This window comes from Siphateles boraxobius, unplaced genomic scaffold, assembly GCF_051911475.1.
Source record: "Siphateles boraxobius isolate OS27281-9 unplaced genomic scaffold, OSU_SipBor_1 82, whole genome shotgun sequence".
Lineage (NCBI taxonomy): Eukaryota > Metazoa > Chordata > Actinopteri > Cypriniformes > Leuciscidae > Siphateles > Siphateles boraxobius.
The window spans coordinates 606405-633709 of NW_027509211.1; the positions used below are offsets into that span (position 1 = coordinate 606405).

The 27305-nt window shown below is 41.9% G+C and overlaps 1 protein-coding gene across 2 annotated transcripts in view; it reads left to right on the forward strand.

The window, feature by feature from the left end:
* LOC143730841 (NACHT, LRR and PYD domains-containing protein 3-like) overlaps positions 1 to 25952 on the forward strand; it is a 49470-nt gene extending 23518 nt beyond the window's left edge. Inside the window, exons 7-12 of one of the 2 annotated variants that reach the window (XM_077221400.1) lie at positions 6773 to 6844; positions 7350 to 7523; positions 9280 to 9453; positions 15722 to 15895; positions 24682 to 24850; positions 25464 to 25952. In XM_077221400.1, the coding sequence (XP_077077515.1) occupies positions 6773 to 6844; positions 7350 to 7523; positions 9280 to 9453; positions 15722 to 15895; positions 24682 to 24850; positions 25464 to 25490 (790 nt within the window). In that variant the 3' untranslated portion in view covers positions 25491 to 25952. The remainder of the gene's footprint in view (positions 1 to 6772; positions 6845 to 7349; positions 7524 to 9279; positions 9454 to 15721; positions 15896 to 24681; positions 24851 to 25463) is intronic. The other variant, XM_077221401.1, reaches the window with a different exon arrangement.
* Positions 25953 to 27305: the final 1353 nt, after the last annotated feature.

Here is a 27305-nt window from a genome sequence, read left to right on the forward strand (position 1 = left end):
TGGACTTTCAACGGTGGTCACTGTTGCCTCTTTCCCTAGTGGCCAGGGTCAATTCGGTTAAGATGAATATCCTTCCCAAATTGTCTTATCTCTTCCAATGCATACCTATCTTTCTCCCTCAGTCTTTTTTCACAAATTAGACAAATCAATCACTGAGTTTATCTGGAACAGGAAGGTCCCTCGTTTGCGAAGGAGCTGTTGCAGAGACCTAAGACCCTTGGGGGCTTGGCCCTTCCTAACTTGAGGTTTTATTACTGGGCTTCCATCCTTAGAGTAATTCAGCTTTGGATTGACAGAGTGGAGTGGAACTACCTTTTCTTCGCTTTGGAGAAATTTGGTTTTGGCCAAGAGTTAATTTCTTGGATTAAGTTGCTCTATTCATCCCCTATGGCTTCAGTCAGAACTAATGACACCCATTCAGAGTATTTCCCTTTGCATCGCTCCACTCGTCACGGCTGTCCTCTGAGTCCTCTTTTATTTGCGGTTGCTATTGAACCTCTGGCTATTGCGCTTCGTTTAGAGCCACGCATCACTGGAATTACAAGAGATGGTTTTGAACAGAAGGTCTCCCTCTATGCCGATGACTTATTACTATATGTGTCCAATCTCTCTATCTCAGTTCCAGCTGCTCTTGACATCCTTAGTTCATTTGGTCAGATTTCAGGCTATAAACTAAATTTGGACAAGAGTGAGCTGTTTCCTTTAAATCAAGGTGCCCAGAATGCTGCTCAGGGTTTCCCATTCAAAATTGTTCCATTTGGCTTTAAATACCTTGGTATCCGGATTTGTGACCGATTTAAAGATTTGTTTGATTATAATTTTGCCCCTTTGTTAGATCAGATACGGATGGACTTTCAACGGTGGTCACTGTTGCCTCTTTCCCTAGTGGCCAGGGTCAATTCGGTTAAGATGAATATCCTTCCCAAATTGTCTTATCTCTTCCAATGCATACCTATCTTTCTCCCTCAGTCTTTTTTCACAAATTAGACAAATCAATCACTGAGTTTATCTGGAACAGGAAGGTCCCTCGTTTGCGAAGGAGCTGTTGCAGAGACCTAAGACCCTTGGGGGCTTGGCCCTTCCTAACTTGAGGTTTTATTACTGGGCTTCCATCCTTAGAGTAATTCAGCTTTGGATTTCGCTGGAGGGGGCACCAGTTTCTCCTACATGGCTGAGTATGGAGTTGTTTTCTGTTAAACCTGCTTCGTTGACTGCTCTCGTCCACGCTCCTCTTAGCTTTTCTCCCTCCCCATTTTGCAATAATATCTTAGTTAAATCCACTTTTAAAATTTGGAAGCAATTTCGACGCTATTTTGGTCTACAGAGTTTCTCTTTTCTAGCACCTTTATCAGCTAACCCTGTTTTTCACCCTTCCTTAATCGATGGGGCCTTTTCTTTGTGGTCTGACTACGGCATCAAGGCATTTAGGGACTTGTATATTGCTGGTACATTTGCATCCTTCCAGCAACTCTCCGAGAAATTCCATTTGCCTAGGCAGCATTTTTTTAGATATCTTCAAGTTCGAAGTTTCACTCGCAATCTTAGCCCCAACTTCCCAAATCTCCCAGTTGCCTCTCTAATTGACTCCTTTTTAACCCCCTTGCCTACCATTAAGGGTGCTATTTCATGTTTATACAATCTTATCTATTCTTTGCAGCTTACCCCGCAGCATAAAATTAAAACCCAATGGGAGGAGGATCTAGGGGAAGGGATCTCGGAGGATCTGTGGGAGGCCATTTTGCGTCGGGTTCACTCCTTTTCAATTTGTGCTAGACATGGTTTGACCCAGTGCAAAATTCTACATCGTACCCATCTCACTCGAGTTAGGCTTTCTAAAATCTATAATGATGTCGATCCCTTGTGCATTAGATGTCGTCAGGCTCCAGCTACCCATGCCCATATGTTCTGGTATTGCCCTTCACTACATAATTTTTGGACGCAGATATTTAATTCTATTTCTGTTTGTACAGGGGTTCAATTTGACCCAGCAGCATGTACCGCTTTGTTTGGGGTTTTGCCTCCTATGTTGCAGCTTCCTAAATATAAAGCTGACTTTGTAGCCTTTATCTCCTTATTGGCTAGACGTTTGATTTTATTGAGGTGGAAGTCTCCTGCACCGCCTTCTCACTCGTCTTGGATCAGGGACATCCTTCAGTTTGTGAAGTTGGAGAAAGTTAGGTGCTCGATACATGGTTCTCTTGCAAAGTTTAATAAAACCTGGGGTCCATTTTTAGCACATGTTGAGGGATTGACTTTTACAGCTATTCCAGAGTAGCCACCCTGATTGTCTTCTAATTGTGAGCTTTTTCTTGTGAAATTTGTAGCTTGCTGGGATGTTTTTTATTTATCTCTCTGTAAGTGAACATATTGGGCTTTTATTTAGCAGTGGGTGACTGCTTTTTGTGTTTTTTGTTTTGTTCTGTTCTGTTTATTTGTTTTTGGGGGTTGTTTTTCATTTTTTTATTTTATTTCTTTATTTTATTTTAATTTTTTGTTAGTTGTATTGGACACTGTTTTGATTCCCGAATTGTTACCTCTTGATTTTGTTATGTCACTGAAAAAATCAATAAACAAATGTTTAAAAAAAAAAAAAAAAGTAGCACCAACTAAATTGAGCGGTGTTTCCCACAATAAAACCTGTCCATGGATTGATGAAGCTATCTTAAGTTTTAGGAGAAATTGTAGAAAAGTGGAGCGTCTTTGGAAATCTTCTGAACTCGAGGTTCACAGGCTCCATCTTAAAGATCTAATGGTCACTTTGAATGAGATGTTGAAAAAGGCGAGAACTTGCTATATTTCTCAACTTATTTCTTCGAATAAGCACAATCCCAAAATCTTATTCGACACCATTAATACAATAGTTTCTCCAACTAGCTCTCAAACAACTGTGTTATCTAGATCTGACTGTAATGAATTCCTCAACTTTTTTGTCAATAAGATCAGAGATGTTAGGGCTAACATTGAACCTCTATTGGCTCAGAGCTTTGCCTGTGACTTGTCCCCTCCGCATTGTTGGTCCACTTTTACACCTGTGACGTTACTTGATATTACCTCTCTGTTACATTCTATGAAATTATCATTTTGTCCTATGGATGTAGTTCCAACTGTGCTATTTGTACAAGTTTTTGACTATATTGGCCCCTGTATTGTTGGGATGCTTAACTCCTCACTCTTAAATGGGGTTGTTCTTGCTTTTTTTAAACATGCCGTTGTTAAGCCTGTACTAAAAAAAACTAATTTGGATCCGCTACAACCGAAAAACTATAGACCAATTTCGAAGCTTCCTTTCATGTCAAAAATTCTAGAAAAAGTCGTAGCTGAACAACTCACCCTTTTCCTAGAGAATCATGAGTTATTTGACAAATTCCAGTCTGGTTTTCGCAAAGAACATTCCACAGAAACGGCGTTACTTAGAGTTTCAAGTGATATTATGATGTCAGCTGACTCTAAAAAAATACACAGTGTTGGTCCTATTGGACCTCTCATCAGCTTTTGACACTATTGATCATAATATTATGATAAATAGACTTCATGATCTAGTTGGCATGTCGGGATCAGTTTTAAAATGATATTCATCCTACCTGTCTGGTAGAAGCTTTAATGTTAATATGAATCAGACTATGTCTGAAACTGCAGAGTTGTCGTGTGGGGTACCGCAGGGTTCTGTCTTGGGTCCTATTTTGTTCCTCTTGTATATATTTCCTCTCGGTCAGGTTATTAGTCAGTTTAGCGACATATCTTATCACCTGTATGTGGATGATATCCAACTGTATTGCTCCTTTAAGGAAACTGAGTTGTTTAAATTGTCCTCTTTAATTAACTGTCTTACTAGCATTAAAAAGTGGTTATGTGAGAACTTTTTGCTTCTCAACTCTGACAAAACAGAAACACTAATCATCGCCCCTGAAAGTAAAATCCCAAAGATAATACAATATATTGGTGACTTAAGCTCGTCTGTCCAACCAAGCCTCAGGAGCTTAGGTGTTGTCTTTGAGTCAGCTATGTCCTTGGAGCTTCATAGGAAACAATTAGTTAGAAACTGCTTTTTTCAACTGAGGAACATTTCAAAATTAAGATCATTTGTGACTCAATGTGAGTTAGAGATGATTATTCATGCGTTCATCTCCTCCTGTTTAGACTATTGTAACAGTCTTTTTACGTGTTTGAGTAAGAAGGAGCTTTTTCGTCTCCAGGTTGTTCAGAACTCTGCTGCAAGGCTTTTAACCCAAGGCATTTAAGAAAAGAGAACACATCACACCTGTTTTAGCATCTCTTCACTGGTTACCAATCCAGTATAGAATTCATTTTAAAATTCTGGTTCTTACTTTTAGAGCCTTGCATGGCCAAGTCCGTACCTACATCACTGACCTGATACAGCTTCACTCTCCTACCCGGGGTCTCAGGTCTTTAGATCAGATGTTATTAGTTGTTCCCCGTACTCATTTTAAAACTAGAGGGGACCAGTCATTCCAGGCAGTCGCTCCCAGGCTGTGGATTGCTTTGCCTCTTGTTTTACGTTGTGCGAACTCAGTTGAATCTTTTAAAAAACAACTAAAGACTTTGCTCTTCAACCAGGCTTTTGGTTAGTCGAGGTTCATGGTTGTTTGTAATGTTTGTTGTTTGTATTTTGGGGAATGTATCAAAAATTGTTCTTGTATTACATTTTACTGTGAAGCACTTTGTGATGTTATCTGTGAAAAGTGCTATATAAATAAATTTTACTTACTTTTTACTTTTCATTTTCGTCTGTGTCAGTTAAGAAAGTAAACATAGGCTCAACTGATATTTATATGTTTTATGAACCGTTTTCTGAGAAAATTTAATTAACTCAGGAAAGCTGTAGCCTAAGTCAGTATTGCCAATAGGAACCTTCTACAAGCTTTGGAATGTGAAGACGTCTGTTTTTAAATGTTAAAAGTAGGCTAATATTAAATAGCCTAATCCAAATTATAGGCTACGTTTACCGCAGTTGGTGGAATTGACAGACGTTCCAAACATGTCAAGCAATCTCAGGTACAAATATGCAGCATTAACGCACGTAGGTGATTTTAAATTAATATTTCATGTCGATAAACAATGGTTAAATAATGTTAAAACTAATCCTGCTATTGATATCTTTGTAAGACTGCAGAGTGCCGACATTATAGAACAATGTCAAGGGAAAACAAATGTCCGGCGAATATCGAACCTAAAACTAACTTAACCGCACTCAACCACCTTGAGTGCATTTCACGCATGTGTAATCGCTGGCGTTCAGCGGGCAGGAGAGAAAGGACTTTGTCGGCATGCGTGAACCGGCGTAGATGTCCTCTAATCAGACAGGAGAACCTTGACTGAGAACATAACGTCGGGAGCGTGTTTGTGAAGGCGGAGCCAGCGGGTGATATTACGTTTTGATTTGACGCCAAAGGACTTCAGAAGGAGCTCCATACCGGCTGCAATTTGATGGTGCACGCGACATTAGCCTACCATTGTACTATTATTGATATCAATGAGTGCCGGAATGCCCATTTTAACCCCTGTGTGTGTGTGTGTGTGTGTGTGTGTGTGTGTGTGTGTGTGTGTGTGTGTGTGTGTGTGTGTGTGTGTGTGTGCGCATGTGTGTGCGTGTGCGGTTTCCACAGCAGTGAATGTGACTTTATCACAATTAGCTTACTTCTCATTTCAAAAATAACTTGTTTAACACAAAATAGTTCTTGATTCATGAAAATATACGCATTTCACAGGACAAAAAAATCTGATATGTCAAAATAGTGTTGTAGAGTAAATGTAGACTAATAGACCTTGACAAGATAAAGAAAAAACAAATGTGTTGCTGAATACGAGGCTTCTACAGTTACTCTACGTTCACACCGCCGCCGACTTGAGCTTACAAAGCTACCGGAAGTCATTCATTTTCAATGGAAGCTGGCTTCTCTCAGCTGCAAGGAGAGAAATCCATCGGCGTCGCGTTTTGGGCGTTTTGAGTGTTTTGAGCGTCAATCAGAAAGTTGAAAGTAGCTCAACTTTATGGTAATGAGCTATGACGCGGTTCAGCGACAAGCAGCGGCAAAACGCTAGCAACCAACCGGAATATAGACGTCCTTCGCGCTGGGTGATTCCGGAAACTTAAAAACACACGATTTAAACTTTCGTTCCTACCAAAACATTAGTTCAGAGAAAATGGAGGAGAAGCTAATAATCGCCGTTGCTGAGTTTCCTATCATTTATGATATGATGTTGTTTGCTTATAGGGACCAGTTACAAAAAAACAAGGCATGGGATAAAATAGCTGGGATAGTTTAAATTTTTGTTCTTAAAGTTGAACTTATTTTAACTTGAATGACGTGTTTTTTAAAACGCTGTGACATGCGCGAGACGCGGCAAAAGACACAAAGCTCAAGCACACAGTCTAGTGCGTTTACATAGTTACATAGAAAAGCAGTGAAGTGGAATGCAAAAACACCAATCTCATGTGACATTTCATGTTGTGATACTTCTCTTCTCTCTGCTACGTCAGAGCGACCAGAGCGTCAACAAGCTTCCCCGTACTTTTTGACAACCGTCCTTGACAAGGCGGCCAGAGCTTCTTTGCCGCTCAAGTTGGCGGCGGTGTGAACACACAGTTATAGATACTAAAACAACTTTTTCACACGTCCTTTATAAAGCAGTGTTTAATGAAAAAATATTTGAGGGTATTTATGAAGGTATAATGTATTATTTACTTAGTTATGAATTATTATTGTTAACATTAATAAGTAACTTATAACTAATAATTTTCATTTTCAATTAGTGTCGAACAAAACACTGGAGATGAAGTTCTTCAGAAGCTGATGCCTGTGGTTACAGCAACTAGATCAGCTGTGTAAGTAACACTGAGAACAAGCATCACTGTTAAAACATTATAACATTTCTTAGTTAAACATTATAAATTAATGGTTTAACAAATAATATGAGTGTCACACTTCAGCTTTTAAACCCTCCACCTATCTGACCTGATTAATGATCTTCTACGTAACCGTTTTTTTATGATATTTGTGTGAGAAATTGATTTTCAAATATATGCATTCATTATGTATGTATATAAACATTTTTATTTAGACTTTTTATATTCATTTTAATGTAATTTAAATGTTAATACATTTATTTAGGTAAAACAGATGTATTCAATGTATTCTATTTCATCAGTTTTATATAATCTTTCTCCCTCACATAGAGACATAATCTCTTAGAATAACAATTAAACTTACTGATATATTGAATTAATTGTTTAAAAAAGAGATATTGCACAAATTATAAACACAATTAAGAAAAACAAAGATTTCTGTTTTGATCTGAGAGAATGAAGAGTGTGTCATTGTTCTCTACAGGTTGAGGGATTGTGGTGTCACAGATGAAGGTTGTGCTGCTCTGGCTTCAGCTCTGAGATCAAACCCCTCACACCTGAGATATCTGAGTCTGTCTGAGAATAAACTAGGAGACTCAGGAGTGAAGCAGCTTTCTGCTGTACTGGTGAATCCTCACTGTAAACTAGAGGAACTGTGGTAAGATCATCTCTACCATAAAGACTCGGAGTGAATAAGTATTAATATGAAGATAGTGTATATAATATATGTTTGGCGTAAGCCCCATCCGGCGGTTCAGCAACAGATTCCTGCTTGAACCGTCAGATCCTGCCGGCGGTAGAAGGCAGCGGTGAGGAGTCTCCCTGAAGAGGAACATTTACATCTCACTATATTATTATCCCCAAAACACAGTAAAACTAACAGTTAAATAAACCGAAGTGGTGTGTGTTTCTCCTGAACCAGGACTGTGACCCTATCAGATTTATCACTACATGATTATCATGGCCAAATGTACATGTTATCTATTACCTTAACAAATTATCTGTAAGGTAATAGGCATGCATATCACAACTGAACTTGTACTTATGTTCATGATAACCCGTGCGAAGTCTGTGGCTTTGCAAATTAATATGTTGTGTATTCCACATGGTCTAAAAACACTGGTTGCACAAAACCTGCATCGATACAAATCACAGACTCTGATGTCTTCAATGCAAACGCAGTCATTTCTTCATCTCACTAACATGTATCTGTCAACAACAAAGTAGAAGTATGGGGTTAGGATTGTTTTATTATTCCAAATAAATAGATTAAGATCCACAAATAAATTTAAAGAGTTACACAAAAAAATATAAAACTCACAAATAAATAAATGAGATTTGCAAATAAAAAAAATATTTACAAATGTTTTATATCACAAACACAACTCTGCCTGGTATTTATTTGCGACCCGCTTTCTGTAGTTTCTGTGGTTTCAAACTATATTCTTTAAATCTAAAACAAAAGAGAAGCAGATAAGTGATGCGTCAGTGAGAATCACTGCTGATTCCTGTCTGTCAGCGGCCGTGCGCTCAACAGAAGAATGAGCCGATGCTCCTCTCAGCCATTCACTGAACAGGGGAGACGCAGCGAGAGAGAGTGACGGCAGGAGAAATAGCTTGTGCTCGCAAGACTGACCAAGGGGGCAATCCATCAGCCGGAAACCGGAGCTTCCCTAGGGGCATCCATTGATTAGCAAGCCATCACCTGCTGTTAGCATTCCATTGACTCCCATTCATTTTGGCGTCACTTTGACAGCGAATAACTTTACATCTGAGGCATTTAAAGACTCCATTTGTCCATTATTTATTTCTAAAGAAACACAACAATGTATTAAAGGCTCCATTACCTTGTATCTTATGTTATGGCCCCGTAAAAGCCATTTTTGTAAAAATAGGCTAACGATTGCGTCATAACCACACGACTCTCTGTCGCACAGTAGAGAAATTACCATATAGACAGGAGGAGAAGCTCGTGGGCAATCGGGGGGACGTGGAGGCATAAAGTAAAGGGAGAAGCCCATAGAGAGTCATAAATTTGATCCTGCTGCTAGTTCATGTACAGCTCCTACTCACTCTCTCCGCCTCTGCAAGTTTCGGAAGGGAATAATTCAGATTTGTCTTGGCACAGCTACTAGAAGACTTACTAGAAGTCCTTCGCTGTCAATGCTGATGTGCGGAGTCTTATCATGTTAATTGCAACATTTCATCTTTTGCTCATCAATCAACCAGACTAATGAATGGCTCGACAGAATTTTTTGAAAAAACTAACAAGTAATTTTCCTGCTTTCAATATTACATTTTAAAAAAAAACGACTGAACGAATCATACATGGATTCTAAGTGTATTTGTGTGTATATTTCATATTGACATATGTGTTATGTTTATCTCTGGATGTGTGTCATTGTTCTCTACAGGTTGAGGGATTGTGGTGTCACCAATGAAGGTTGTTTTGCTCTGGCTTCAGCTCTGAGATCAAACCCCTCACACCTGAGATATTTGGATCTGTCTGAGAATAAACTTGGAGACTCAGGAGTGAAGCAGCTTTCTGATCTACTGGAGAATCCTCACTGTAAACTGGAGAAACTGTGGTAAGATCATCTCTACCATAAAGACTCTGAGTGAATAAGTATTAATATGTAGATAGTGTATATAATATATGTTTGGCGTAAGCCCCATCCGGCGGTTCAGCGACAGATTCCTGCTTGAACCGTCAGATCCTGCCGGCGGTAGAAGGCAGCAGTGAGGAGTCTCCCTGAAGAGGAACATTTACATCTCACTATATTATTATCCCCAAAAGACAGTAAAACTAACAGTTAAATAAACCGGACGAACTACAAACCAGACAACAGATGCAGGTTAAGCCCAATTTATACTTCTGCTTCGAACTCACGCCGTAGCTACGCTGTAGGCTGTATGTAGCGCGCGTACCCTTCGGCATACCCTTCGGCGTACCCTTCGGCGTACCCTGACGTGCACCTTTCCAAAAATGTAACAATGCGTCAATTCTACACGGACGCAAGCGCTGTGATTGGTCTGCTAGAACCCCTCCCTTGGGTTTCACATGCTCCCTCTACATGTGTAATTGCGCGTCAACGCGGACAATGACGCAGAAGTATAAATGAAAACCAACGCGTAGTCTATAGCGTAGAGGCTATAGAGGCTCCGGCGCAGGTCCGACGCAGAGGTATAAATCAGCCTTTACAGTGAAGAGGGTTTTTAAAGTACAAATGTTTGGTGTAAATCAACTTGCCTTGTAATGCTTGTGCAAACAGACCCTTGCAAAAGTGTGAGCATTGCCTCAAAATGTGTGTGTGCAGCTGAAAAGAGGGAAGTGGTGTGTGTTTCATCTGAACCAGAACTGTCACCATATCAGATTTATCTCTACATGATTATCATGGCCATAATAACACACGATAACAATATATCTTGAAAAATAATAATAATGCTATCAGTCAAATTCATCTTTATTTTGTGTTATTTTTGAAAAAGAAGAATCACTCCATCCACAAGGATCAGTCCTTTGACCAAAGCTATTTTTTATTATAAATGAATGACAGTTGTAAGATGTCTACGCAATTAAATTGTGTCTTATTTGCAGATGATACAACTCTATTTTGTTCCAATCAAAATTTGGGACAGCTTCTGGACACAGTGGAAGCAGAAATGAAAACATTTAAAAAATGGTTCGATGTTAATAAATTGTCATTAAATATAAATAAAAAAATATATATTTTATTTAGTAATAAAAATATAAATACAAATGTGCAGATTAGAATTGAAATGTTTGAACTAGAAATAGTAAGTGAAATTAAATTATTAGGTGTCATTATTCACCATAAACTCAGTTGGAAATCCCACATAACCTACATAAAGTCAAAAATTTCAAAAACTCTGGCTATCCCGACTAAAATAAAACACATTCTTGATTCAAAGACCTTAAATATACTGTAACTGTCTCTAATAGTGCCATACATGACATATTGTGTAGAGATCTTGGGAAATACATACAAAACAACAATAAAACCAATTCTTATTCTGCAAAAACATACAGTCGAATTATAAATAAAACAAATTATTATCACCCAACAAACAAGCTATTTATAAACTCCAACCTACTAAAATTTTATGACTTAGTGGAATTTAAAATAGCCAAAATAATGTTTAAAATAATATATTTCCAGACTGAGTCCAAAACCTGTTTCAGATTAAATCTGCTCCTTATGAGCTCAGAGAAACACTCATGTTCAGTAAACCACAGATTAGAACCAATGTCAAACAGAGAAGTCTGTCTGTTCAGGGGGTTAAACTGAGGAATAGTCTTGATGATGAACTGAAAACATGTAAATCCATAGGTAGCCTTAAGAAATTATTTAAAAAAAAGATTACATTATACAAAGCTGAATGAATTTAGCTTATTTTTCTTTTAGTCATTATTTATGTATGCAGGATGACTTTGGTGTTTTGTGTTGTGTGTTAAATAAATAAAATGTAAAAAGGATCTGCGCAATAAGCATAAGCGTCAGTCGACACCTTTTCGGTCTAACAACGTTTTTTTTCCTTCTTTATTATTGTTTACATTGTAATTTAATTTTTGTTTCCATGTTTGTTTGTAAATTGTCAGGGGACTTAGAGAATACACATATGACCCGAAGGAAACATATGGAGAACACAGGGGTATCCAGCCGCAGGTGGAATATTTCAACCCCAGGGGTGGCAAGGTGGCTTGCCAAGGGAAAGACACATGCTCAGAGAGGCTTACAGTGGAAATACACATGTGGGGGTCGCTCAGGGGAGGGACCATGCACACGGGAGGCACCTAGCCGACGCGCAGGCCGTAGACACTGGCGCCAACATCAGGAGTCCTGGAGGAACTCAGGGCTTTCGGGGAAGCTCACCTGAGGAGAATATCGCACGCATCCAGTCCGTGGAGTGGAATGGCGAGCAAGCGAAGACACCTGAGCGGGTCCAGTACTAGCTAGTTGAAGCGAGTACATGAGAGGACACTGGCTCCACTCGGAGATTGTAGAATCTGGCGAATGTGTTAGGTGTCGCCCAGCCTGCAGCTCTGCAGATGTCTGTTAGCGAGGCGCCATGCGCTAGAGCCCAAGAGGAGGCCAGACTCCGGGTGGAGTGGGCAGTCACACCAAGGGGGCACGGTCGACCTTGCTGCTGGTAAGCCAAAGCAATGGCGTCCACTATCCAGTGAGACAACCTTTGCTTGGAGAGAGCCTTTCCCTTCAGCTTCCCACCATAACAGACAAAGAGCTGGTCTTAGGTCCTGAAACACTGCGTCCTGTCTACATAGGCGCGGAGAGCGCGTACTGGACAGAGCAGTGCCAAGGCTGGGTCTGCCTCCTCCAGGGGCAGCGCTTGCAGGTTCACCACCTGGTCCCGGAAGGGAGTGGTGGGAACCTTGGTCACATATCCAGAGCGGGGTCTCAGGATCACATGAGAGTAAGCCGGCCCGAATTACAGGCACGCTTCGTCAACGGAGAATGCGTGCAGGTCCCCTACCATCTTGATGGAGGCCAGTGGAACCAGGAGCATTGTATTCATAGACAGGAATTTAAGCTCGACTGATTGCAGGGGCTCAAATGGAGCACTCTTCAGGGCAGTTAGAACCACTGAGAGGTCCCAAGAGGGAATGAGAGGAGGGCGAGGCGGATTTAGTCTCCTCGCTCCTCTCAGGAACCTGATGACCAGGTCGTGCTTCCCCACCGACTTACCTTCGATGAGGTCATGGTGTGCGGCAATGGCGGCAACATAGACCTTCAGGGTGGAGGGAGACAGCCTTCGCTCCAGCCCCTGTTGAAGGAAGGAAAGCACAACACTGATCGAGCATCTCCGGGGGTCTTCTCGGTGAGAAGAGCACCAGCTGACGAAGAGATTCCACTTCAACTCATAGACGTGTCTCGTGGACGACGCCCTAGCGGAAGTGATGGTAGCAACCACCGCTGGTGGTAGGGTACTCAAACCTGCCTCGTCCCATCCAGGAGCCACACGTGGAGGTTCCAGAGATCGGGACGAGGGTGCCATAGGGTGCCCCGTCCCTGAGAAAGAAGGTTCTTCCTCAGAGGGATCGGCCAGGGAGGTGCTGTCGCGAGGAGTACTAGTTCGGGGAACCAGGTCCGGTTGGGCCAGTAAGGGGCAACCAGAATGACCTGCTCCTCGTCCTCCCTGACCTTGCGCAAGGTCTGCGCAAGAAGGCTCACTACGGGAAATGCATACTTGCGGCCCTGCGGCCAGCTGTGCGCCAGAGCATCAGTGCCGAGCGTGCCCTCGGTCAGGGAATAAAACTGGGCGCTATGGGTCGTGTCGTGGGAGGCAAACAGATCTATCTGTGCGTCCCCGAACTGGTCCCAAATCAGCTGAACCAACTGGGGATGGAGTTGCCATTCTCCAGGGAGTGGCTGAAGCCGTGAGAGCTCGTCGGCTGCACAGTTCAGCGCTCCGGGAATGAAAATGGCTCAAAGCGACCTCAGATGCTTCTGACTCCATAGGAGGAGGTGGCGAGCGAGTTGTGACATACGGCGGGAGCGTAGACCACCTTGATGGTTGATGTACGCTACAGTGGCGGTATTGTCTGAACGGACTAGTACGTGTTGACTCCTGAGCAACGCTCGGAAGCGGTGCAGGGCAAGGCGTACTGCCAACAACTCGAGGCAATTGACACCCGCCCTGAGAAAACTGAGGTTCGACCACGGGGTGAAGAACTGACGGCAGGTCGGAGTAACGGGTACTCGGAGCGTGCCGCGTTGCCATACCCACCTCGGGACTCAGTCGCCAAGCCAAAGCTGAAGCGGTCTCATATGAAGCAATCTGAGCGGTGTGACCGCGGCTGCAGATGCCATATGCCCCAGGAGCCTCTGAAAGAGTTTCAGTGGAACCGCACTCCTGCCCTCGAATTGTCTCAGGCAAGTCAGCAGTGACTGCGCACGCTCGCTCGTAAGCTGCGCGGACATGTCGACCGAGTCGATGTCCATACCGAGAAAAGAGATCCTCTGTACGGGGCAAAGTTTGCTCTTCTCCCAGTTGACCCGAAGGCCCAGACGAGCTAGGTGCCGAAGCACTAGGTCCCTGTGTTCGCAAACCTGATCTCGAGAGTGAGCTAGGATCAGCCAGTCGTCGATATAACTCAAGATGCGAACCCCGTGTTCCCGAAGGGGAACAAGGGCAGCCTCGACGACCTTCGTGAAGATACGAGGAGACAGGGCTAGCCCGAAAGGGAGAACCGCGTACTGGTATGCCTGCCCCTCGAAAGCAAACCGAAGGAACGGTCTGTGTCGAGGAAGAATGGACACATGAAAGTAAGCGTCCTTCAGGTCGATCGCTGCAAACCAATCCTGGGGCCGTATGCATTCGAAAACGCGTTTGGCGGTGAGCATCTTGAACGGCATCCTGTGAAGGGAGCGGTTGAGCACGCGCAAGTCCAGGATTGGCCGTAACCCACCGGTTTTCTTGGGGACAATGAAGTAGGGGCTGTAGAAGCCGGACCTCATCTCGGCTGGAGGGACAGTCTCGATTGCACCCTTCGCCAGCAGGGTGGCAATCTCTGCTCTCATGATGGGGGCATTGCCACCGACCAAAGTGGAGCGGACTCCCCTGAAGCGGGGAGGAGACCGTGCGAACTGAATCGCATAGCCGAGCCTGACGGTCCGCGCGATCCAGCGGGACAGACGGGAAAGCTCTAGCCAGGCTCCCAGGAACTGAACCAGTGGGATCATGCGAACCACAGGCGTCCCCCCGGAGGGGCAGCGAAGCGGAGTAACTGGCCCAGACGTGGACGGCATAGTGGCCCGGTGCGGGCGCACAGTTAGCAACCGCGCCCTGGCAGAGGGGGCCAGGGGAGGACCAGGCTGGTCGTCCTGCGGGGGCCTGCTCTGCCAGGGGTCTGGCGACAGAGGGGGACAGGGGCGAAGCGGTCCGTGGACGGCGCGCCGTGTCAACCGCCTCTGGGACAGAGCGGGGCGAGGAGAGCACGGCTTGTGGGCGGCGCTCTGTGTCGCCCGAGAACTCTGTGAGCTCAGGGAAGAGGGGATTGTTTCTGTTTTTAACAACATTAGGGTGCTGCCCACCCATGGGTGAGCAGCGGGGAGTGGAGAACAAAAGATTCTCCCCCGGCCCTCCACCGGGGGAAGGAGTGGTCCTGCTACCACCTCCTGAGAGACAATCATCATCCCTGAGCAGCCCGTCTCAGGAACGCCGCTTGGCCCGGCGTTTAGCGGGGGGCGGGGCAGGAGAGGGCTGTGGCGCCGCCTTGCGGCTTCCTCCGCAACCGGCCCTGGGTGGAGGCTGCTGCGTGGTCCGGGCTGGAGGGGCGGGAGCCGCAGGAGGGCGCCCTCGGCGGGAAACAGGTCGAGGCGTCTGCCCGGCCGGCTGGGTGGAGGCAGCAGCGGGCCGGCGGGTTAGAATATGTCTGATGGCCTCGGTCTGTTTCTGGGCTGTTGAAAACTGTTGGGCAAAATCTTCAACTGCACCGCCGAAGAGTTTAAAAAGAGTTTAAATGTTTAAAAACATTTAAAAAAAGTTGCGATAGTTTGGTGAATCGATTTTTTTCTACCAGCCCTAACACACACACACACACACGCACACACACACACATTCCTTAAAATGTTTACAAATACATTAAACACACACGTTGGTTTTCCATGTTTTATGAGGATTTTCCTTAGAAATAATGATTTTTATATTGTAGAAACTGTATATTCAATCCCCTAATCCAAACTGATGTAATTTAACAACATGAACTAATGAGTATTTGTATATATTTCATACTGACAACATTATGTTATTGATTGTTTAAGTGTTATGTTTATCTCTGAATATAGGCTTAATGTGTGTAATTTTTCTCTACAGGTTGTGTGATTGTGGTGTCACAGATGAAGGTTGTGTTGCTCTGGCTTCAGCTCTGAGATCAAACCCCTCACACCTGAGAGATCTGGATCTGTGTGGGAATAAACTAGGAGACTCAGGAGTGAAGCAGCTTTCTGATCTACTGGCGAATCCTCACTGTAAACTGGAGATACTGTGGTAAGATCATCTCTACCATAAAGACTCTGAGTGAATAAGTATTAATATTAATATTCTATGATAATTTGAACTATTGTATCACAGAAACATTGATACTATAATGAGGTTTAAACAACCTTTTGTGAAGCTGTTTCATTACAACTCTCTTTGGGTCAGCGGCAGCGCCAACACAGATTTAAAATGTTGTGATATGATTTTGTCAAAGGTTTAATAGACAGAGGAACTGGAAGAAGATTGTGTGTGTGTGTTTGAATGGAGATCACAGTATTTTAATAATGAATCGCGCAGCTCTACTCTCTTATCTCTCTCAGCATGAGTAGTGCGAGGGCTTTTCAGTGCATTCAGTCCAGTGTTGCCAACTATTTTCTAGTAGGGATAACTGCAGGCTGGAGCAATGGGCGTTCCAACGGCTAGGAAAGCGATGGGGCGTGCCATAAGGTCTTTACAACTGGATGCGAAAGCTTCATGTTCCACATAAAAGCGAGCCATAAACTTAATCACCATTGGCCAACAAATAATTCTATAAGACCAAATACCTTTCCTTCACTGTAAAAATAGCGATAATGATATTGAGAATATTACATTCGAAAGTACGTTACCTTCAGAACTTCTGCATGGCGCGGGTTACATGACGTCATCACCACCGCAAATAAATCATAAAAAACTTATTAAAGTTATTATTTTAAGGATTAAAAGGATTATCACACTACTTTGTTCATCATTTGGAAATAACCTTTTTTAGCGTCTATTACCATTGTATTGGTTACAAATAAAAATACATTATACAATTAGTAATTTGTAATGTTTTGAAATGATTTCCAATTTAGTTTTACTGTCATTTAAAGTGCATACAAACTAAAAACTATTTTTGCTGGATACAAACAAATATATGTTTGATAAAACACTCACCACATAAAATAGAGAAGTAAAAACTGTTTAATAACCTTTTGTTAAGTGACATTTAACTAGTTTAGCAAAACCGACACCCTTTTATCCACAAAACATTTATTCAGTTTTCCGTTGTCATTTTTCAACAATTCATTTTTTGAAGCGTCAATTCAATTTCTGTCATTAAAGGCTTGTTCAAAGTCAAAACCCAAAGAAAACTCATTCCTTCACTCATTCATACTGTAGTAGCAGTCCATTGAACAGAAGCCATCAAACTCTTTGTCTGAATAGAACGCAGTGAAGACCCCCTTTTTTCCATTGCCGCAATATCAAGTGGTGTTTTTGTAGAGGAATCCACAGGCATCACACCTGGTCAAACTCCACCCTGTATTCCTCCCTCACATCCGGACTGACAGACTTCCAGTCAATGATACCTACAAGGGGGAAAACACTTAATTAATGCAATAAACTTAATTACATATATTAGCTTAACTTGTTCATTTCATAAAAGTAATATATATACATACTGTCCTGTGACGAAGAGGCAGAGTCGTGCAGATCCATTTGCAGTGTTTTTATTAAACAGAGAAGCACACAGAGAGAACACGGTGAATAACAGGTGACAAGGGCAATCCAAACTCAGAAACAATACCAGGCTGGGGTCGGGGCGGGCAGCAGATACACGGAGACCAGGAGGGCAGGCAAGGATCGATAAACCAGGAAAATCCAGGGAACGTAGAATACACAGTGAAGATAGACGTGGCAGATACAAGACCTCGCACCGAGCATAGAGAGAGAGCAGCTTTCATAGAGGGGAGAAGAGTGGCTGCACCTGTGCAGGTGATTAGGAGAGAGGTTCAGACAGACAATGGGACAGAGGGAAATGTAGTTCAATATTCAGGAGAGGGGGTTCTTCGATGCCCAGAGCGAGACACTGATGAGCGATCTATGACAGAGCCCCCCTCCTGCGAGCGGCTCCCGAAGCGAGAACCAGGGCTCCGACGAGGTCTCCCACGGGGTCTAGGCGCTGGCCTCTCCGGATGGTTCTGATGGAAAGTGGTGGTGAGAGCTGGATCCAGGATGTCCTGAGAAGTTACCCAGGACCTCTCCTCAGGACCAAACCCCTCCCAGTCAATGAGATACTGTAACACCCTGCCTCTGCGTCTGGAATCGAGAATCTCCTTCACTTGGTAAGCCCCCTCGTCTTCGATGATGATGGGGGGGGAACTCTCTGCCGTGGTCTCCTCCTGGCTCTCCTCTCTCCTCGGAGCAACTGCAGGTTTAAGCAAAGACATGTGAAAGGTGGGGGAAATGCGGTAAGAAGATGGTAAGGCTAACTGGAACGATACTGGAGTAATCTGTCTGAGGATCTTGAAGGGACCCACGAATCTGGGGCTTAACTTTTTACTGGGGAGCCGGAGACGTAGATCTCTTGTCGACAGCCAGACCCACTGACCGGGCGTGAACCTGGGACCACCTCTCCTGTGAAGATCCGCCTGTACTCTGACTCTGCGCACGGCTAGCTGTAGGTGGACATGAGTGTTGTTCCAAGTCTCCTCGCTCCTCTGTAACCAGGCGTCAACTGTGGGGAGATCAGAGGGCTCACCTGACCAGGGAGATAGCGGAGGCTGGAAACCTAACACACACTGGAAAGGCGTAAGGGCAGTCGAGGGCTTGCGCAGGGAATTTTGGGCGTACTCAGCCCAGACGAGGAAGCGACTCCAGTCCTGCTGGTTTTGATGGCAGTAGGTGCGTAGAAAGCGCGTGAGCTCCTGGTTCAACCTCTCCACCTGTCCATTGGCCTGGGGGTGATAGCCAGAAGTCAAACTGACGTTGATGTTGAGTTGTCCACACAATGACCGCCAGACCCGGGAGGTAAATTGGGGACCTCTGTCGGAGATGATGTCCTCTGGTAAACCGTACAGGCGAAAGACATGTTGTAGCAGGGCCTCAGCTGTCTGTAACGCTGTGGGTAATCCGACCAAGGGAATAAACCTGCAGGCTTTAGAAAAACGGTCAACCACTGAGAGGATGGTAGTGTAACCTTGACTAGGAGGCAGATCAGTAACAAAGTCGACCGCGATGTGGGACCATGGCCGCTGCGGTATGGGCAGGGGTTGAAGAAGACCAGCTGGCTTTAGATGGGAGGATTTGACAATGTTACATGTGGAACATTGCCGAACGAAGGAAATCACGTCAGCCTGGAGCGAAGGCCACCAGAAGCGGTTGGAGACTAGATGTGTGGTCGCAGAAATCCCAGGGTGTCCAGAACTGGGAGTGTTATGTACCCATTGTAAGACTCGGGTGCGGAGGCATTGTGGATTCAGTGGTTCAGCTCCAGGCGTAAGCGGTTCGGCTGCAGGCGTCTCTGGAGGATTCAGCAGTTCGGCTGCAGGCGTCACTTCAGGATTCGGCTGTTCGGCTGCAGGCGTCACTTGAGGATTCGGCTGTTCGGCTGCAGGCGTCACTTGAGGATTCGGAAGCTCAGCTGCTGGGGTCGGTTCGGGTTTAGGCTTCACTGTATATGGGGCCATACACTGATGTCCACATCCATTGCTGCAGCATTTCTCATTGTTCGGACAGTCACTGTCATAGTAACACAACTCTTCACAAATTCCTGCTCCAAACTTTGTGCTTGGACACACCCCTGGCTTTGTGAAAACAGGAGGCACGCACGCACGCCCACAGGGAAATTGACAGCATTTGTGTCCTCCAGAGCAGTCTCTATCACGAAGACATCCTCGACGGGACGGCACGATGGTCAGCATCGCCGGACACTGATCGGACACTACGACTCCTGCGTCTGTTGTGCTCAAACATGCAGACAGACACAATAAAACAGCACTAAACGAGCAGTACACTCGAGCTGTCATCCTCGTGACTGCGATCTCACAATCAACTCTGCTAGAAGATGCGCTGAATTAGGGGCTGAACACAAAGCTACAATGAAAAACCGTGTCGCTGCGTCAAACAGAATCCTGCAACAAACGCTGTAAAAAAAGAAAAAGAAAAGGGGGTTCTTCGATGCCCAGAGCAAGACACTGATGAGCGATCTATGACATGTCCAGCCAGACAGAGTGAGCTTTTTTTAGAAAACCTGGATGATTTATGGTTTCATTAAAACTTTCTGCACACTAGTGTCAGAGTGTGAAAGGCTTTGTGTCTCCTTCCTCATAAACAGCATCTAGAAGAATGTGACTGAGCATTCTGGTGGTAGCTGGAAAAAAATATAGAAAAGCTATTTTAAAATATTAAATAACTCTTAATGAAACACTTAATATTCAACCATACATCAGCAAGGCCTCCTGTTGGGTCCATGGCTGGAAAAAATATTACATTGTAATATTGTTTTTATTGTAACATCTATATAAAATTGTAAATGACAATTGGTAGTATTGTTTATATCTAAAAAATTACAACTACAAATTCCACATTAACTAAGTTTTTAGATGTGCATTAAAAGAAAAATAGGTGTAAAAAATAAAATAACGATTTGTACATGTGAACAAAGTAACATTTCATGTTCCAAGAAACTGCTGATTTGATTTATTTTTCAATCATTATGGGTTAGTCATTGAAGACCTAATGATTTTTCCTTCTCATAATTTTCACCGGCCATGTTTTTAACCCTCTGTGGTCGTAAAACGTGCCGGTGCGTTTTGCTCGATTTTTTTCACATAGCAGGAAAATAGACGTAAAATAAGTCATTTTTGGTCATACAGACTTAAGAAATATAAAAAAAATAAACTGTTGAATGTGTACTTTTTTATGTGTCCACTTACAATCGAAATAAAACATTGTGCTTTTGTAAAATAAAGAAAATAAACAGGGTGTGCTTTCTGTCTCTCCATCTCCGTTAACCTTTTTTCTGGAGCACGTCTCTAAACTTAAACAAAGCTCAGCGAATACTATTCACCCAGGCATCAGCAATATATCTTTATAATCATTTAAGTTTGTACTTTTAAAATATCTAATTCAAAACTAAAATAAATATTCTCTGTTTATGTAATCTATAAAAAAAGAGAGAGGTGTCAGCTGATCTCATTATAGATCTCGCAGCTCATTATTCTGCTAATGTGACACACCCACGGAGAGCGCGCGCCATTCAAACGCAAATGATCGTAGGCGATCCATGCAAACGTGTAAACACTCCTCATAAACTCGATAACACACCAAATTTAATCATCAGATTGATGTACTATTTCGCCTTGCGGGGCTGTGAGGAATAATCCCGGGACATTTACCTCAGAATATTTGCTGGTTTATTTTCATTTAGAGGAACGACGGATCTAGACGAGAATTGTGAATAGTAAGTTTTTTTTATTCTTGTGCTTTCTTCTAATCGCGATATGGAATAGTGTCTGTAAATGCAAAAAGACTGTTTAAATTTGAATCACGTTTCTGTCTGGGAATACAGACAACATTTCGTAGTTTTGGATAGATTATATTAAATAAGCTTTTGTTAGCCAGTTTCGGCTCATATGTTAAATATATAGTATGTTCTGTCAAAAATAAATTCATAAACTAGGATGTTATTATAGTGTTTGTTCCAATGTAAGCTATATCAAACTAATGAATCCTTAACTTTAAAACATGTATGATAAAATGTATTGGCCTACTTTAAAAAATAATATTTTATTATTAAAAATACATTTTTCTTTTCAAGATGTTTCCAAGTCTAACTTTGAACAAATTCTGTAGAATGGCCCATATAGCCTATTTGAACAGGATTTGTTTCCAGGAATGACTATGTACTAAAAATGTGCTTTTGACTTTCATTTATATTTGGATTATATATATACACTGCCGTTCAAAAGTTTGGGGTCAGATATATATTACATCAATTAAACAATGTGCAAAGCTTGTGGAATAAGTTTAGACATTAAACAAACAAGGGACAGAATGAAAAAATAGAAAACATGAGCAGGGACTTGCACAATATTGGCGTTGCACCAAATAGCTCACAAAATTCTTTAGAAAAAAACTTCAAAGATTCAAAACATTTTTAAATACAATACAAATAGAATACAATACAATACAGAAACAAACAAACAAACAAAAACAAATGGAATATGAAGACAGGGCTTCTGCTTTCATCATTAAAAATTGCTTTATACTTAGTCAATAAAGTGAAATGTTAGTGTTGATGCCATTTTTCTGTAAGAGAACACAGTATTCCATAAAGGGTTAGTTAACCCAAAAATTTAAATTGTCATTCATTACTTACACGCATGTTGTTCCACACCCCACAAGACTTTCATTCATCTTCAGAACAAAAATGATGATCTTTTTGAGGAAATCTGATAGATTTCTGTCCTTCCATTGACAGCTTAAGCAACTACCACTTTCAAGGTTCAGAAGGTATACAGACACAAATGTAATCCATGTGACTCCAGTGGTTTAACTTCAAATTTATGAAGTGGCACAAATGTTTTGTGTGAAGAAAAAAAAAGAAATCTTTTCTAACAAAATATAGATCGTTGACGCACAATCCAAAGAGCGCCACAATGCATGCGTGCTGTTGACCCGGAAGCAGGAGGAGAACGCATGCGTGAGAACACAAGCACTGAGATGCTAATGTGAAGGTATAAAAAAATCTTGCATTTGCATCGCTTTTTGGGGGTTAAAGCACTGAAGTCACAGATTACACTGTGTTCTAACTACACGCGACACACGATAAAAGGTATACTTTTTACATGTCAATCAGAGTTTCTACACAAATCACATGTGTAGATTTGTACATTCGATGGCAAATTTTACCTACATTTTTAAGCTATAAAACAAATACCAGGATACAAATATCATTCACAGAAAGTTGAGTACATACAAAAGAGTTTAGTTATTTGATTTTATAAACCAGAGGGAGTGTTACAATAGGTATGTTTAGTCTGTGAGCTAGATCAATATCAAGAAAATTTCCCTCAGCCCCTGAGTCAACGAGGGCCTCACAGTCAAAACTCAGAGTCTGAAAGTGTAAACTCACTGGGAGATGAGTCGCAGAAAAAGAGAATTCAGTTTGTGCAACCCCACCCGTCAGTAACTTCTTACCTACTAACGGGTGTTGGCTTTTACCGGACACTGCAGCGCGATATGACCAGCGGTACCACAATAAAAACACCCCAACAGAAACTCAGAACGAACACCCGGATTGATGAACCGTGACAACCCTGTTCTGTAGTCGGCATTACTTTATTTGGTAACATTATTATTGCTAACTGTTTGTATTTTAGTATGTAATTTAAATGCATATAATTTTCAGTGTATTTCACCTATGCGTTTCTATGCTATTACTGCATTTATTTTGTGCAAGTGAGATAAAGAAAATCTGTTTCATAAATCATTATCTGTCTGGTGTCTATAATACAGTATTTTACTACTTGTAAAATATACACAAACTTAGCTATATTAAATTGTTTGTGTTAACTACAGTAAAAAAATTAAATTAATCGCAATTAAGATTTTTTTTCACCATAGTTTTTATCTATAAAGATAATTGATGCAAAGAAATCATGTATGTAAAATATGTGATGATAATATTGAGCTAGCAATTGAAAATTTATGTGTTTATCATAAGTGAAAATTTTCACTTGTTTATCATAAAATTTATGCGCAGTGAAAATTTATGCGCAGAATTGAGAAAATAGTATTTATGGAGATAAATTGTAGCCTTTCACAGGGCAAACATGTGAATGCTCACGCTGTATTTTATGCAAACAACTCTAATCATAGTTGTAACTCTATATTGACAGTAGGCATAATTCTCATAGCGTATGCAGCATGAGTCCAAGACATTCAAAACAATGAATGGTTCTATTTCATTCATTAATCTGACTATGCATCCGTGCATTTAATTGCCATTTGCTTGTGTGATAGTAATATATATCTTAGTAGTATTGTAAGTGATATAATTGATTCTATGAACAACTATAAGATAGAATTTTCGGTTCCCTGTACCAGCGTAAAGCGAAACCGGAAGTGTCTAACCGCACACTCGCTGATCGGAAATCCAACATGGCGGCCACGTGCAACTAGCCTATGGCGGTTGCGTCTCAAACTTTTCGCGCCGTCAGGTTCTTGTTCCCACAATGCAACGGGTAAAAGACCTGTAAAAGACAAATACGGAAAAATCCTTCAAATTTATATGGTACATTTTACCGTATTTTTACGGAATTTTTTTACAGTGTAGAGAAGTTCGTAAAAGGATGATGTTGTATGAATTTATAAATCAGAAGTCTGTTGATGTCATGTTTGTACAAAAAACACACAGTGATCAAAGAAATGAGGTGGACTGGAAAAGAGAGTGGGGAGGACAACTTTTTCTTAGTCATAAATCCTCTATTAGTAGAGGTGTTGCAATTTGTATTTACTAAAAATATGACTGATTCCCCGTACGGGTTGTGTGGAGCCATTGGTTAGTCTGGTTGTTTGATGAGAAAGATGAAATGTTGCAGTAAACGCGTTAAGACTCCGCACATCAGCATTGGCAGCGGAGGACTCTTATTCTGCTGAGGAACTGAGGAACAACTGATGACGACACAGTTTGATCTTCGGCTCACAAATCAGAGGAAAGCGGCGTTTCATTCTCGCCCACGTTTAGAAATCAAATATTCAAGCTGTTTATTCATTTTACTACCTCAGAACGAAAAATCAAGCTGAATTCTTGCTTTTCCTTTTTTTGGAAAAAATGAATAAACGAAGAAGGAACCGTTTTCTCATTTTTCTACTTTCAATATTAAATAAAAAACGACTGAACGAATGATACACCGATTCTAACTGATGTATTTTAACAACATGAACTAATGAGAATTTGTATTTCATATTGACATTATTATGTTATTTATTGTTTAAGTGTTATTTTTGTCTCTGTATATATTAATGTGTGTCATTGTTCTCTACAGGTTGAGGGATTGTGGTGTTACAGATGAAGGTTGTGTTGCTCTGGCTTCAGCTCTGAGAACAAACCCCTCACACCTTAGAGATCTGATTCTGTCTGGGAATAAACTAGGAGACTCAGTGAAGCTGCTGGAGGATCTGAAGGATGATCCACATTATAAACTGGAGAAACTGGTAAGAATAGTTCTTAAAAATTTTCATCATCATATTTTCATTTGAAGTTTAAAAGGCTGATTTACTCACTAGAAATAATAGTAAATTGTACCAGGTTCAGTAACACCGCGTGCGTGCGTGTGTGCGTGTGTGTGTGTGTGTGTGTGCGCGTGTGTGCGTGTGTGTGTGTGTGAATATTTTGTCTGAGATTCTTAAATTCAGCTTCAGTTTCTGTAGGTCTCTGAAATTTAAACTGTGTTTAATATGAGTTTAATTCTGCTCATAGTGTTGTGACTGATTGTGAAAATAATATTAATGTTATTTTCAGCTTTTCCCCTTTAACTGTCTCTGTGTGTGATAATCTGAGATTTGGGTTGTTTGTTATTAACTGATGTTAAATGTGTAGTGAGTGTAATGATGATTTCTGCTGGTTCTGGATCAGCTGTCCGTTGTGTGAAAGTGACATTTCATGTGCTTTTGATTTTGTAAAGTGACTTTGAGCATCAGATAGAAGCTATATTATCATGTTTGAGAATGAATTAATATCTTTTCATAAGTAAACTAACTAGATAATCTATGTGACAGATGTAATATCTCATACTGCATATTTGACTGTTTGTGTGTTTTATTTTAGGTTATAGATGACAGTCTGATCTTCTGATGATCATCTGATGGTGAATAAGGATCCACTACAGAGACTCACAGTCAACAGAATCAACAGAGACTGAAGATACAGTGACTTCACTGTTATAAATTAAGACTTCATTTAGATTTCAACAATCCTCTGACAGACCAGATGAGGCGGCAGTGAAACACCTTTTATTTCACAGCAAATTACAGTTTCTCATTCATAGATTAACCATTTTATTTGCATAAACGCACGGTATAAACTCAAAAATGTTGGAGTTTTAGAGTAAATATAGAGCCTGAATGTGTTTGTGTTGTACCAGCAGAGGGAGACAAACACTAATGAAAGATTAATTTTTCATAATTATGAGGGGAAAAAACAGTTCAATCTCACTTTTGGAAAACAAGCAATGGAAGTTTGAGTGTATACATCATGTTTTTAATAGTAGTTGTATTACATTTGTATTAATGCATTAAAGGGGTCATATGACGCGTTTTCATGTTTTCCTTAGGCTTTTTCTTTAGTGTGTTATGTAGCTGTTTGTGCATGTATAAGAGCTGCAAACTTACAAAGCTCAAAGTCTCCTACAAAAAGATTTATTGTATCTAATGCTGGTACACACTGTATGATTTTGCGCTGTTCCAGACGAAAGATGAGTGTGACGGGTCATGGTGGACCGGTGTTTTGATTTAATAATCTTCATGTGAGAAAAGGCTGATTCACATAAATAGGTTGAGCCAAAAAGTGCAGTTAATGAGGCGGCACATCTTCTGATATTTGGATGCTTTTCTTCAGCAAGAAGCTTCCAGAACTGTCCACTGGCCCTCGCCTTCACCTGAATGTCAGTCTGCAGTGCTAAAATCTCATCCTCCAATGCTGATGGGTTCATCTGACACAGCTTTCCCATGTGTGATGGTCTCCAGTTGTTCCTGCTGTTGTGGAGCGGTGTGTGTGTCTGGGAGACTCATCAGGAGAGTGATGTACACCTGTGTAGGGTCATCAGGAGAGTGATGTACACCTGTGTAGGGTCATCAGTAGAATGATGTACACCTGTGTAGGGTCATCAGTAGAATGATGTACACCTGTGTAGGGTCATCAGGAGAATGATGTACACCTGTGTAGGGTCATCAGGAGAATGATGTACACCTGTGTAGGGTCATCAGGAGAATGATGTACACCTGTGTAGGGTCATCAGGAGAATGATGTACACCTGTGTAGGGTCATCAGGAGAGCAATGTACACCTGTGTAGGGTCATGGGAGAGTGATGTACACCTGTGTAGGGTCATCAGTAGAATGATGTACACCTGTGTAGGGTCATCAGTAGAATGATGTACACCTGTGTTGGGTCATCAGGAGAATGATGTACACCTGTGTAGGGTCATCAGGAGAATGATGTACACCTGTATAGGGTCATCAGTAGAATGATGTACACCTGTGTAGGGTCATCAGGAGAATGATGTACACCTGTGTAGGGTCATCAGGAGAGTGATGTGCACCTGTGTAGGGTCATCAGGAGAATGATGTACACCTGTGTAGGGTCATCAGTAAAATGATGTACACCTGTGTAGGGTCATCAGGAGAGTGATGTACACCTGTGTAGGGTCATCAGTAGAATGATGTACACCTGTGTAGGGTCATCAGGAGAGCGATGTACACCTGTGTAGGGTCATCAGTAGAATGATGTACACCTGTGTAGGGTCATCAGGAGAGTGATGTACACCTGTGTAGGGTCATCAGGAGAATGATGTACACCTGTGTAGGGTCATCAGGAGAGTGATGTACACCTGTGTAGGGTCATCAGGAGAGTGATGTACACCTGTGTAGGGTCATCAGGAGAATGATGTACA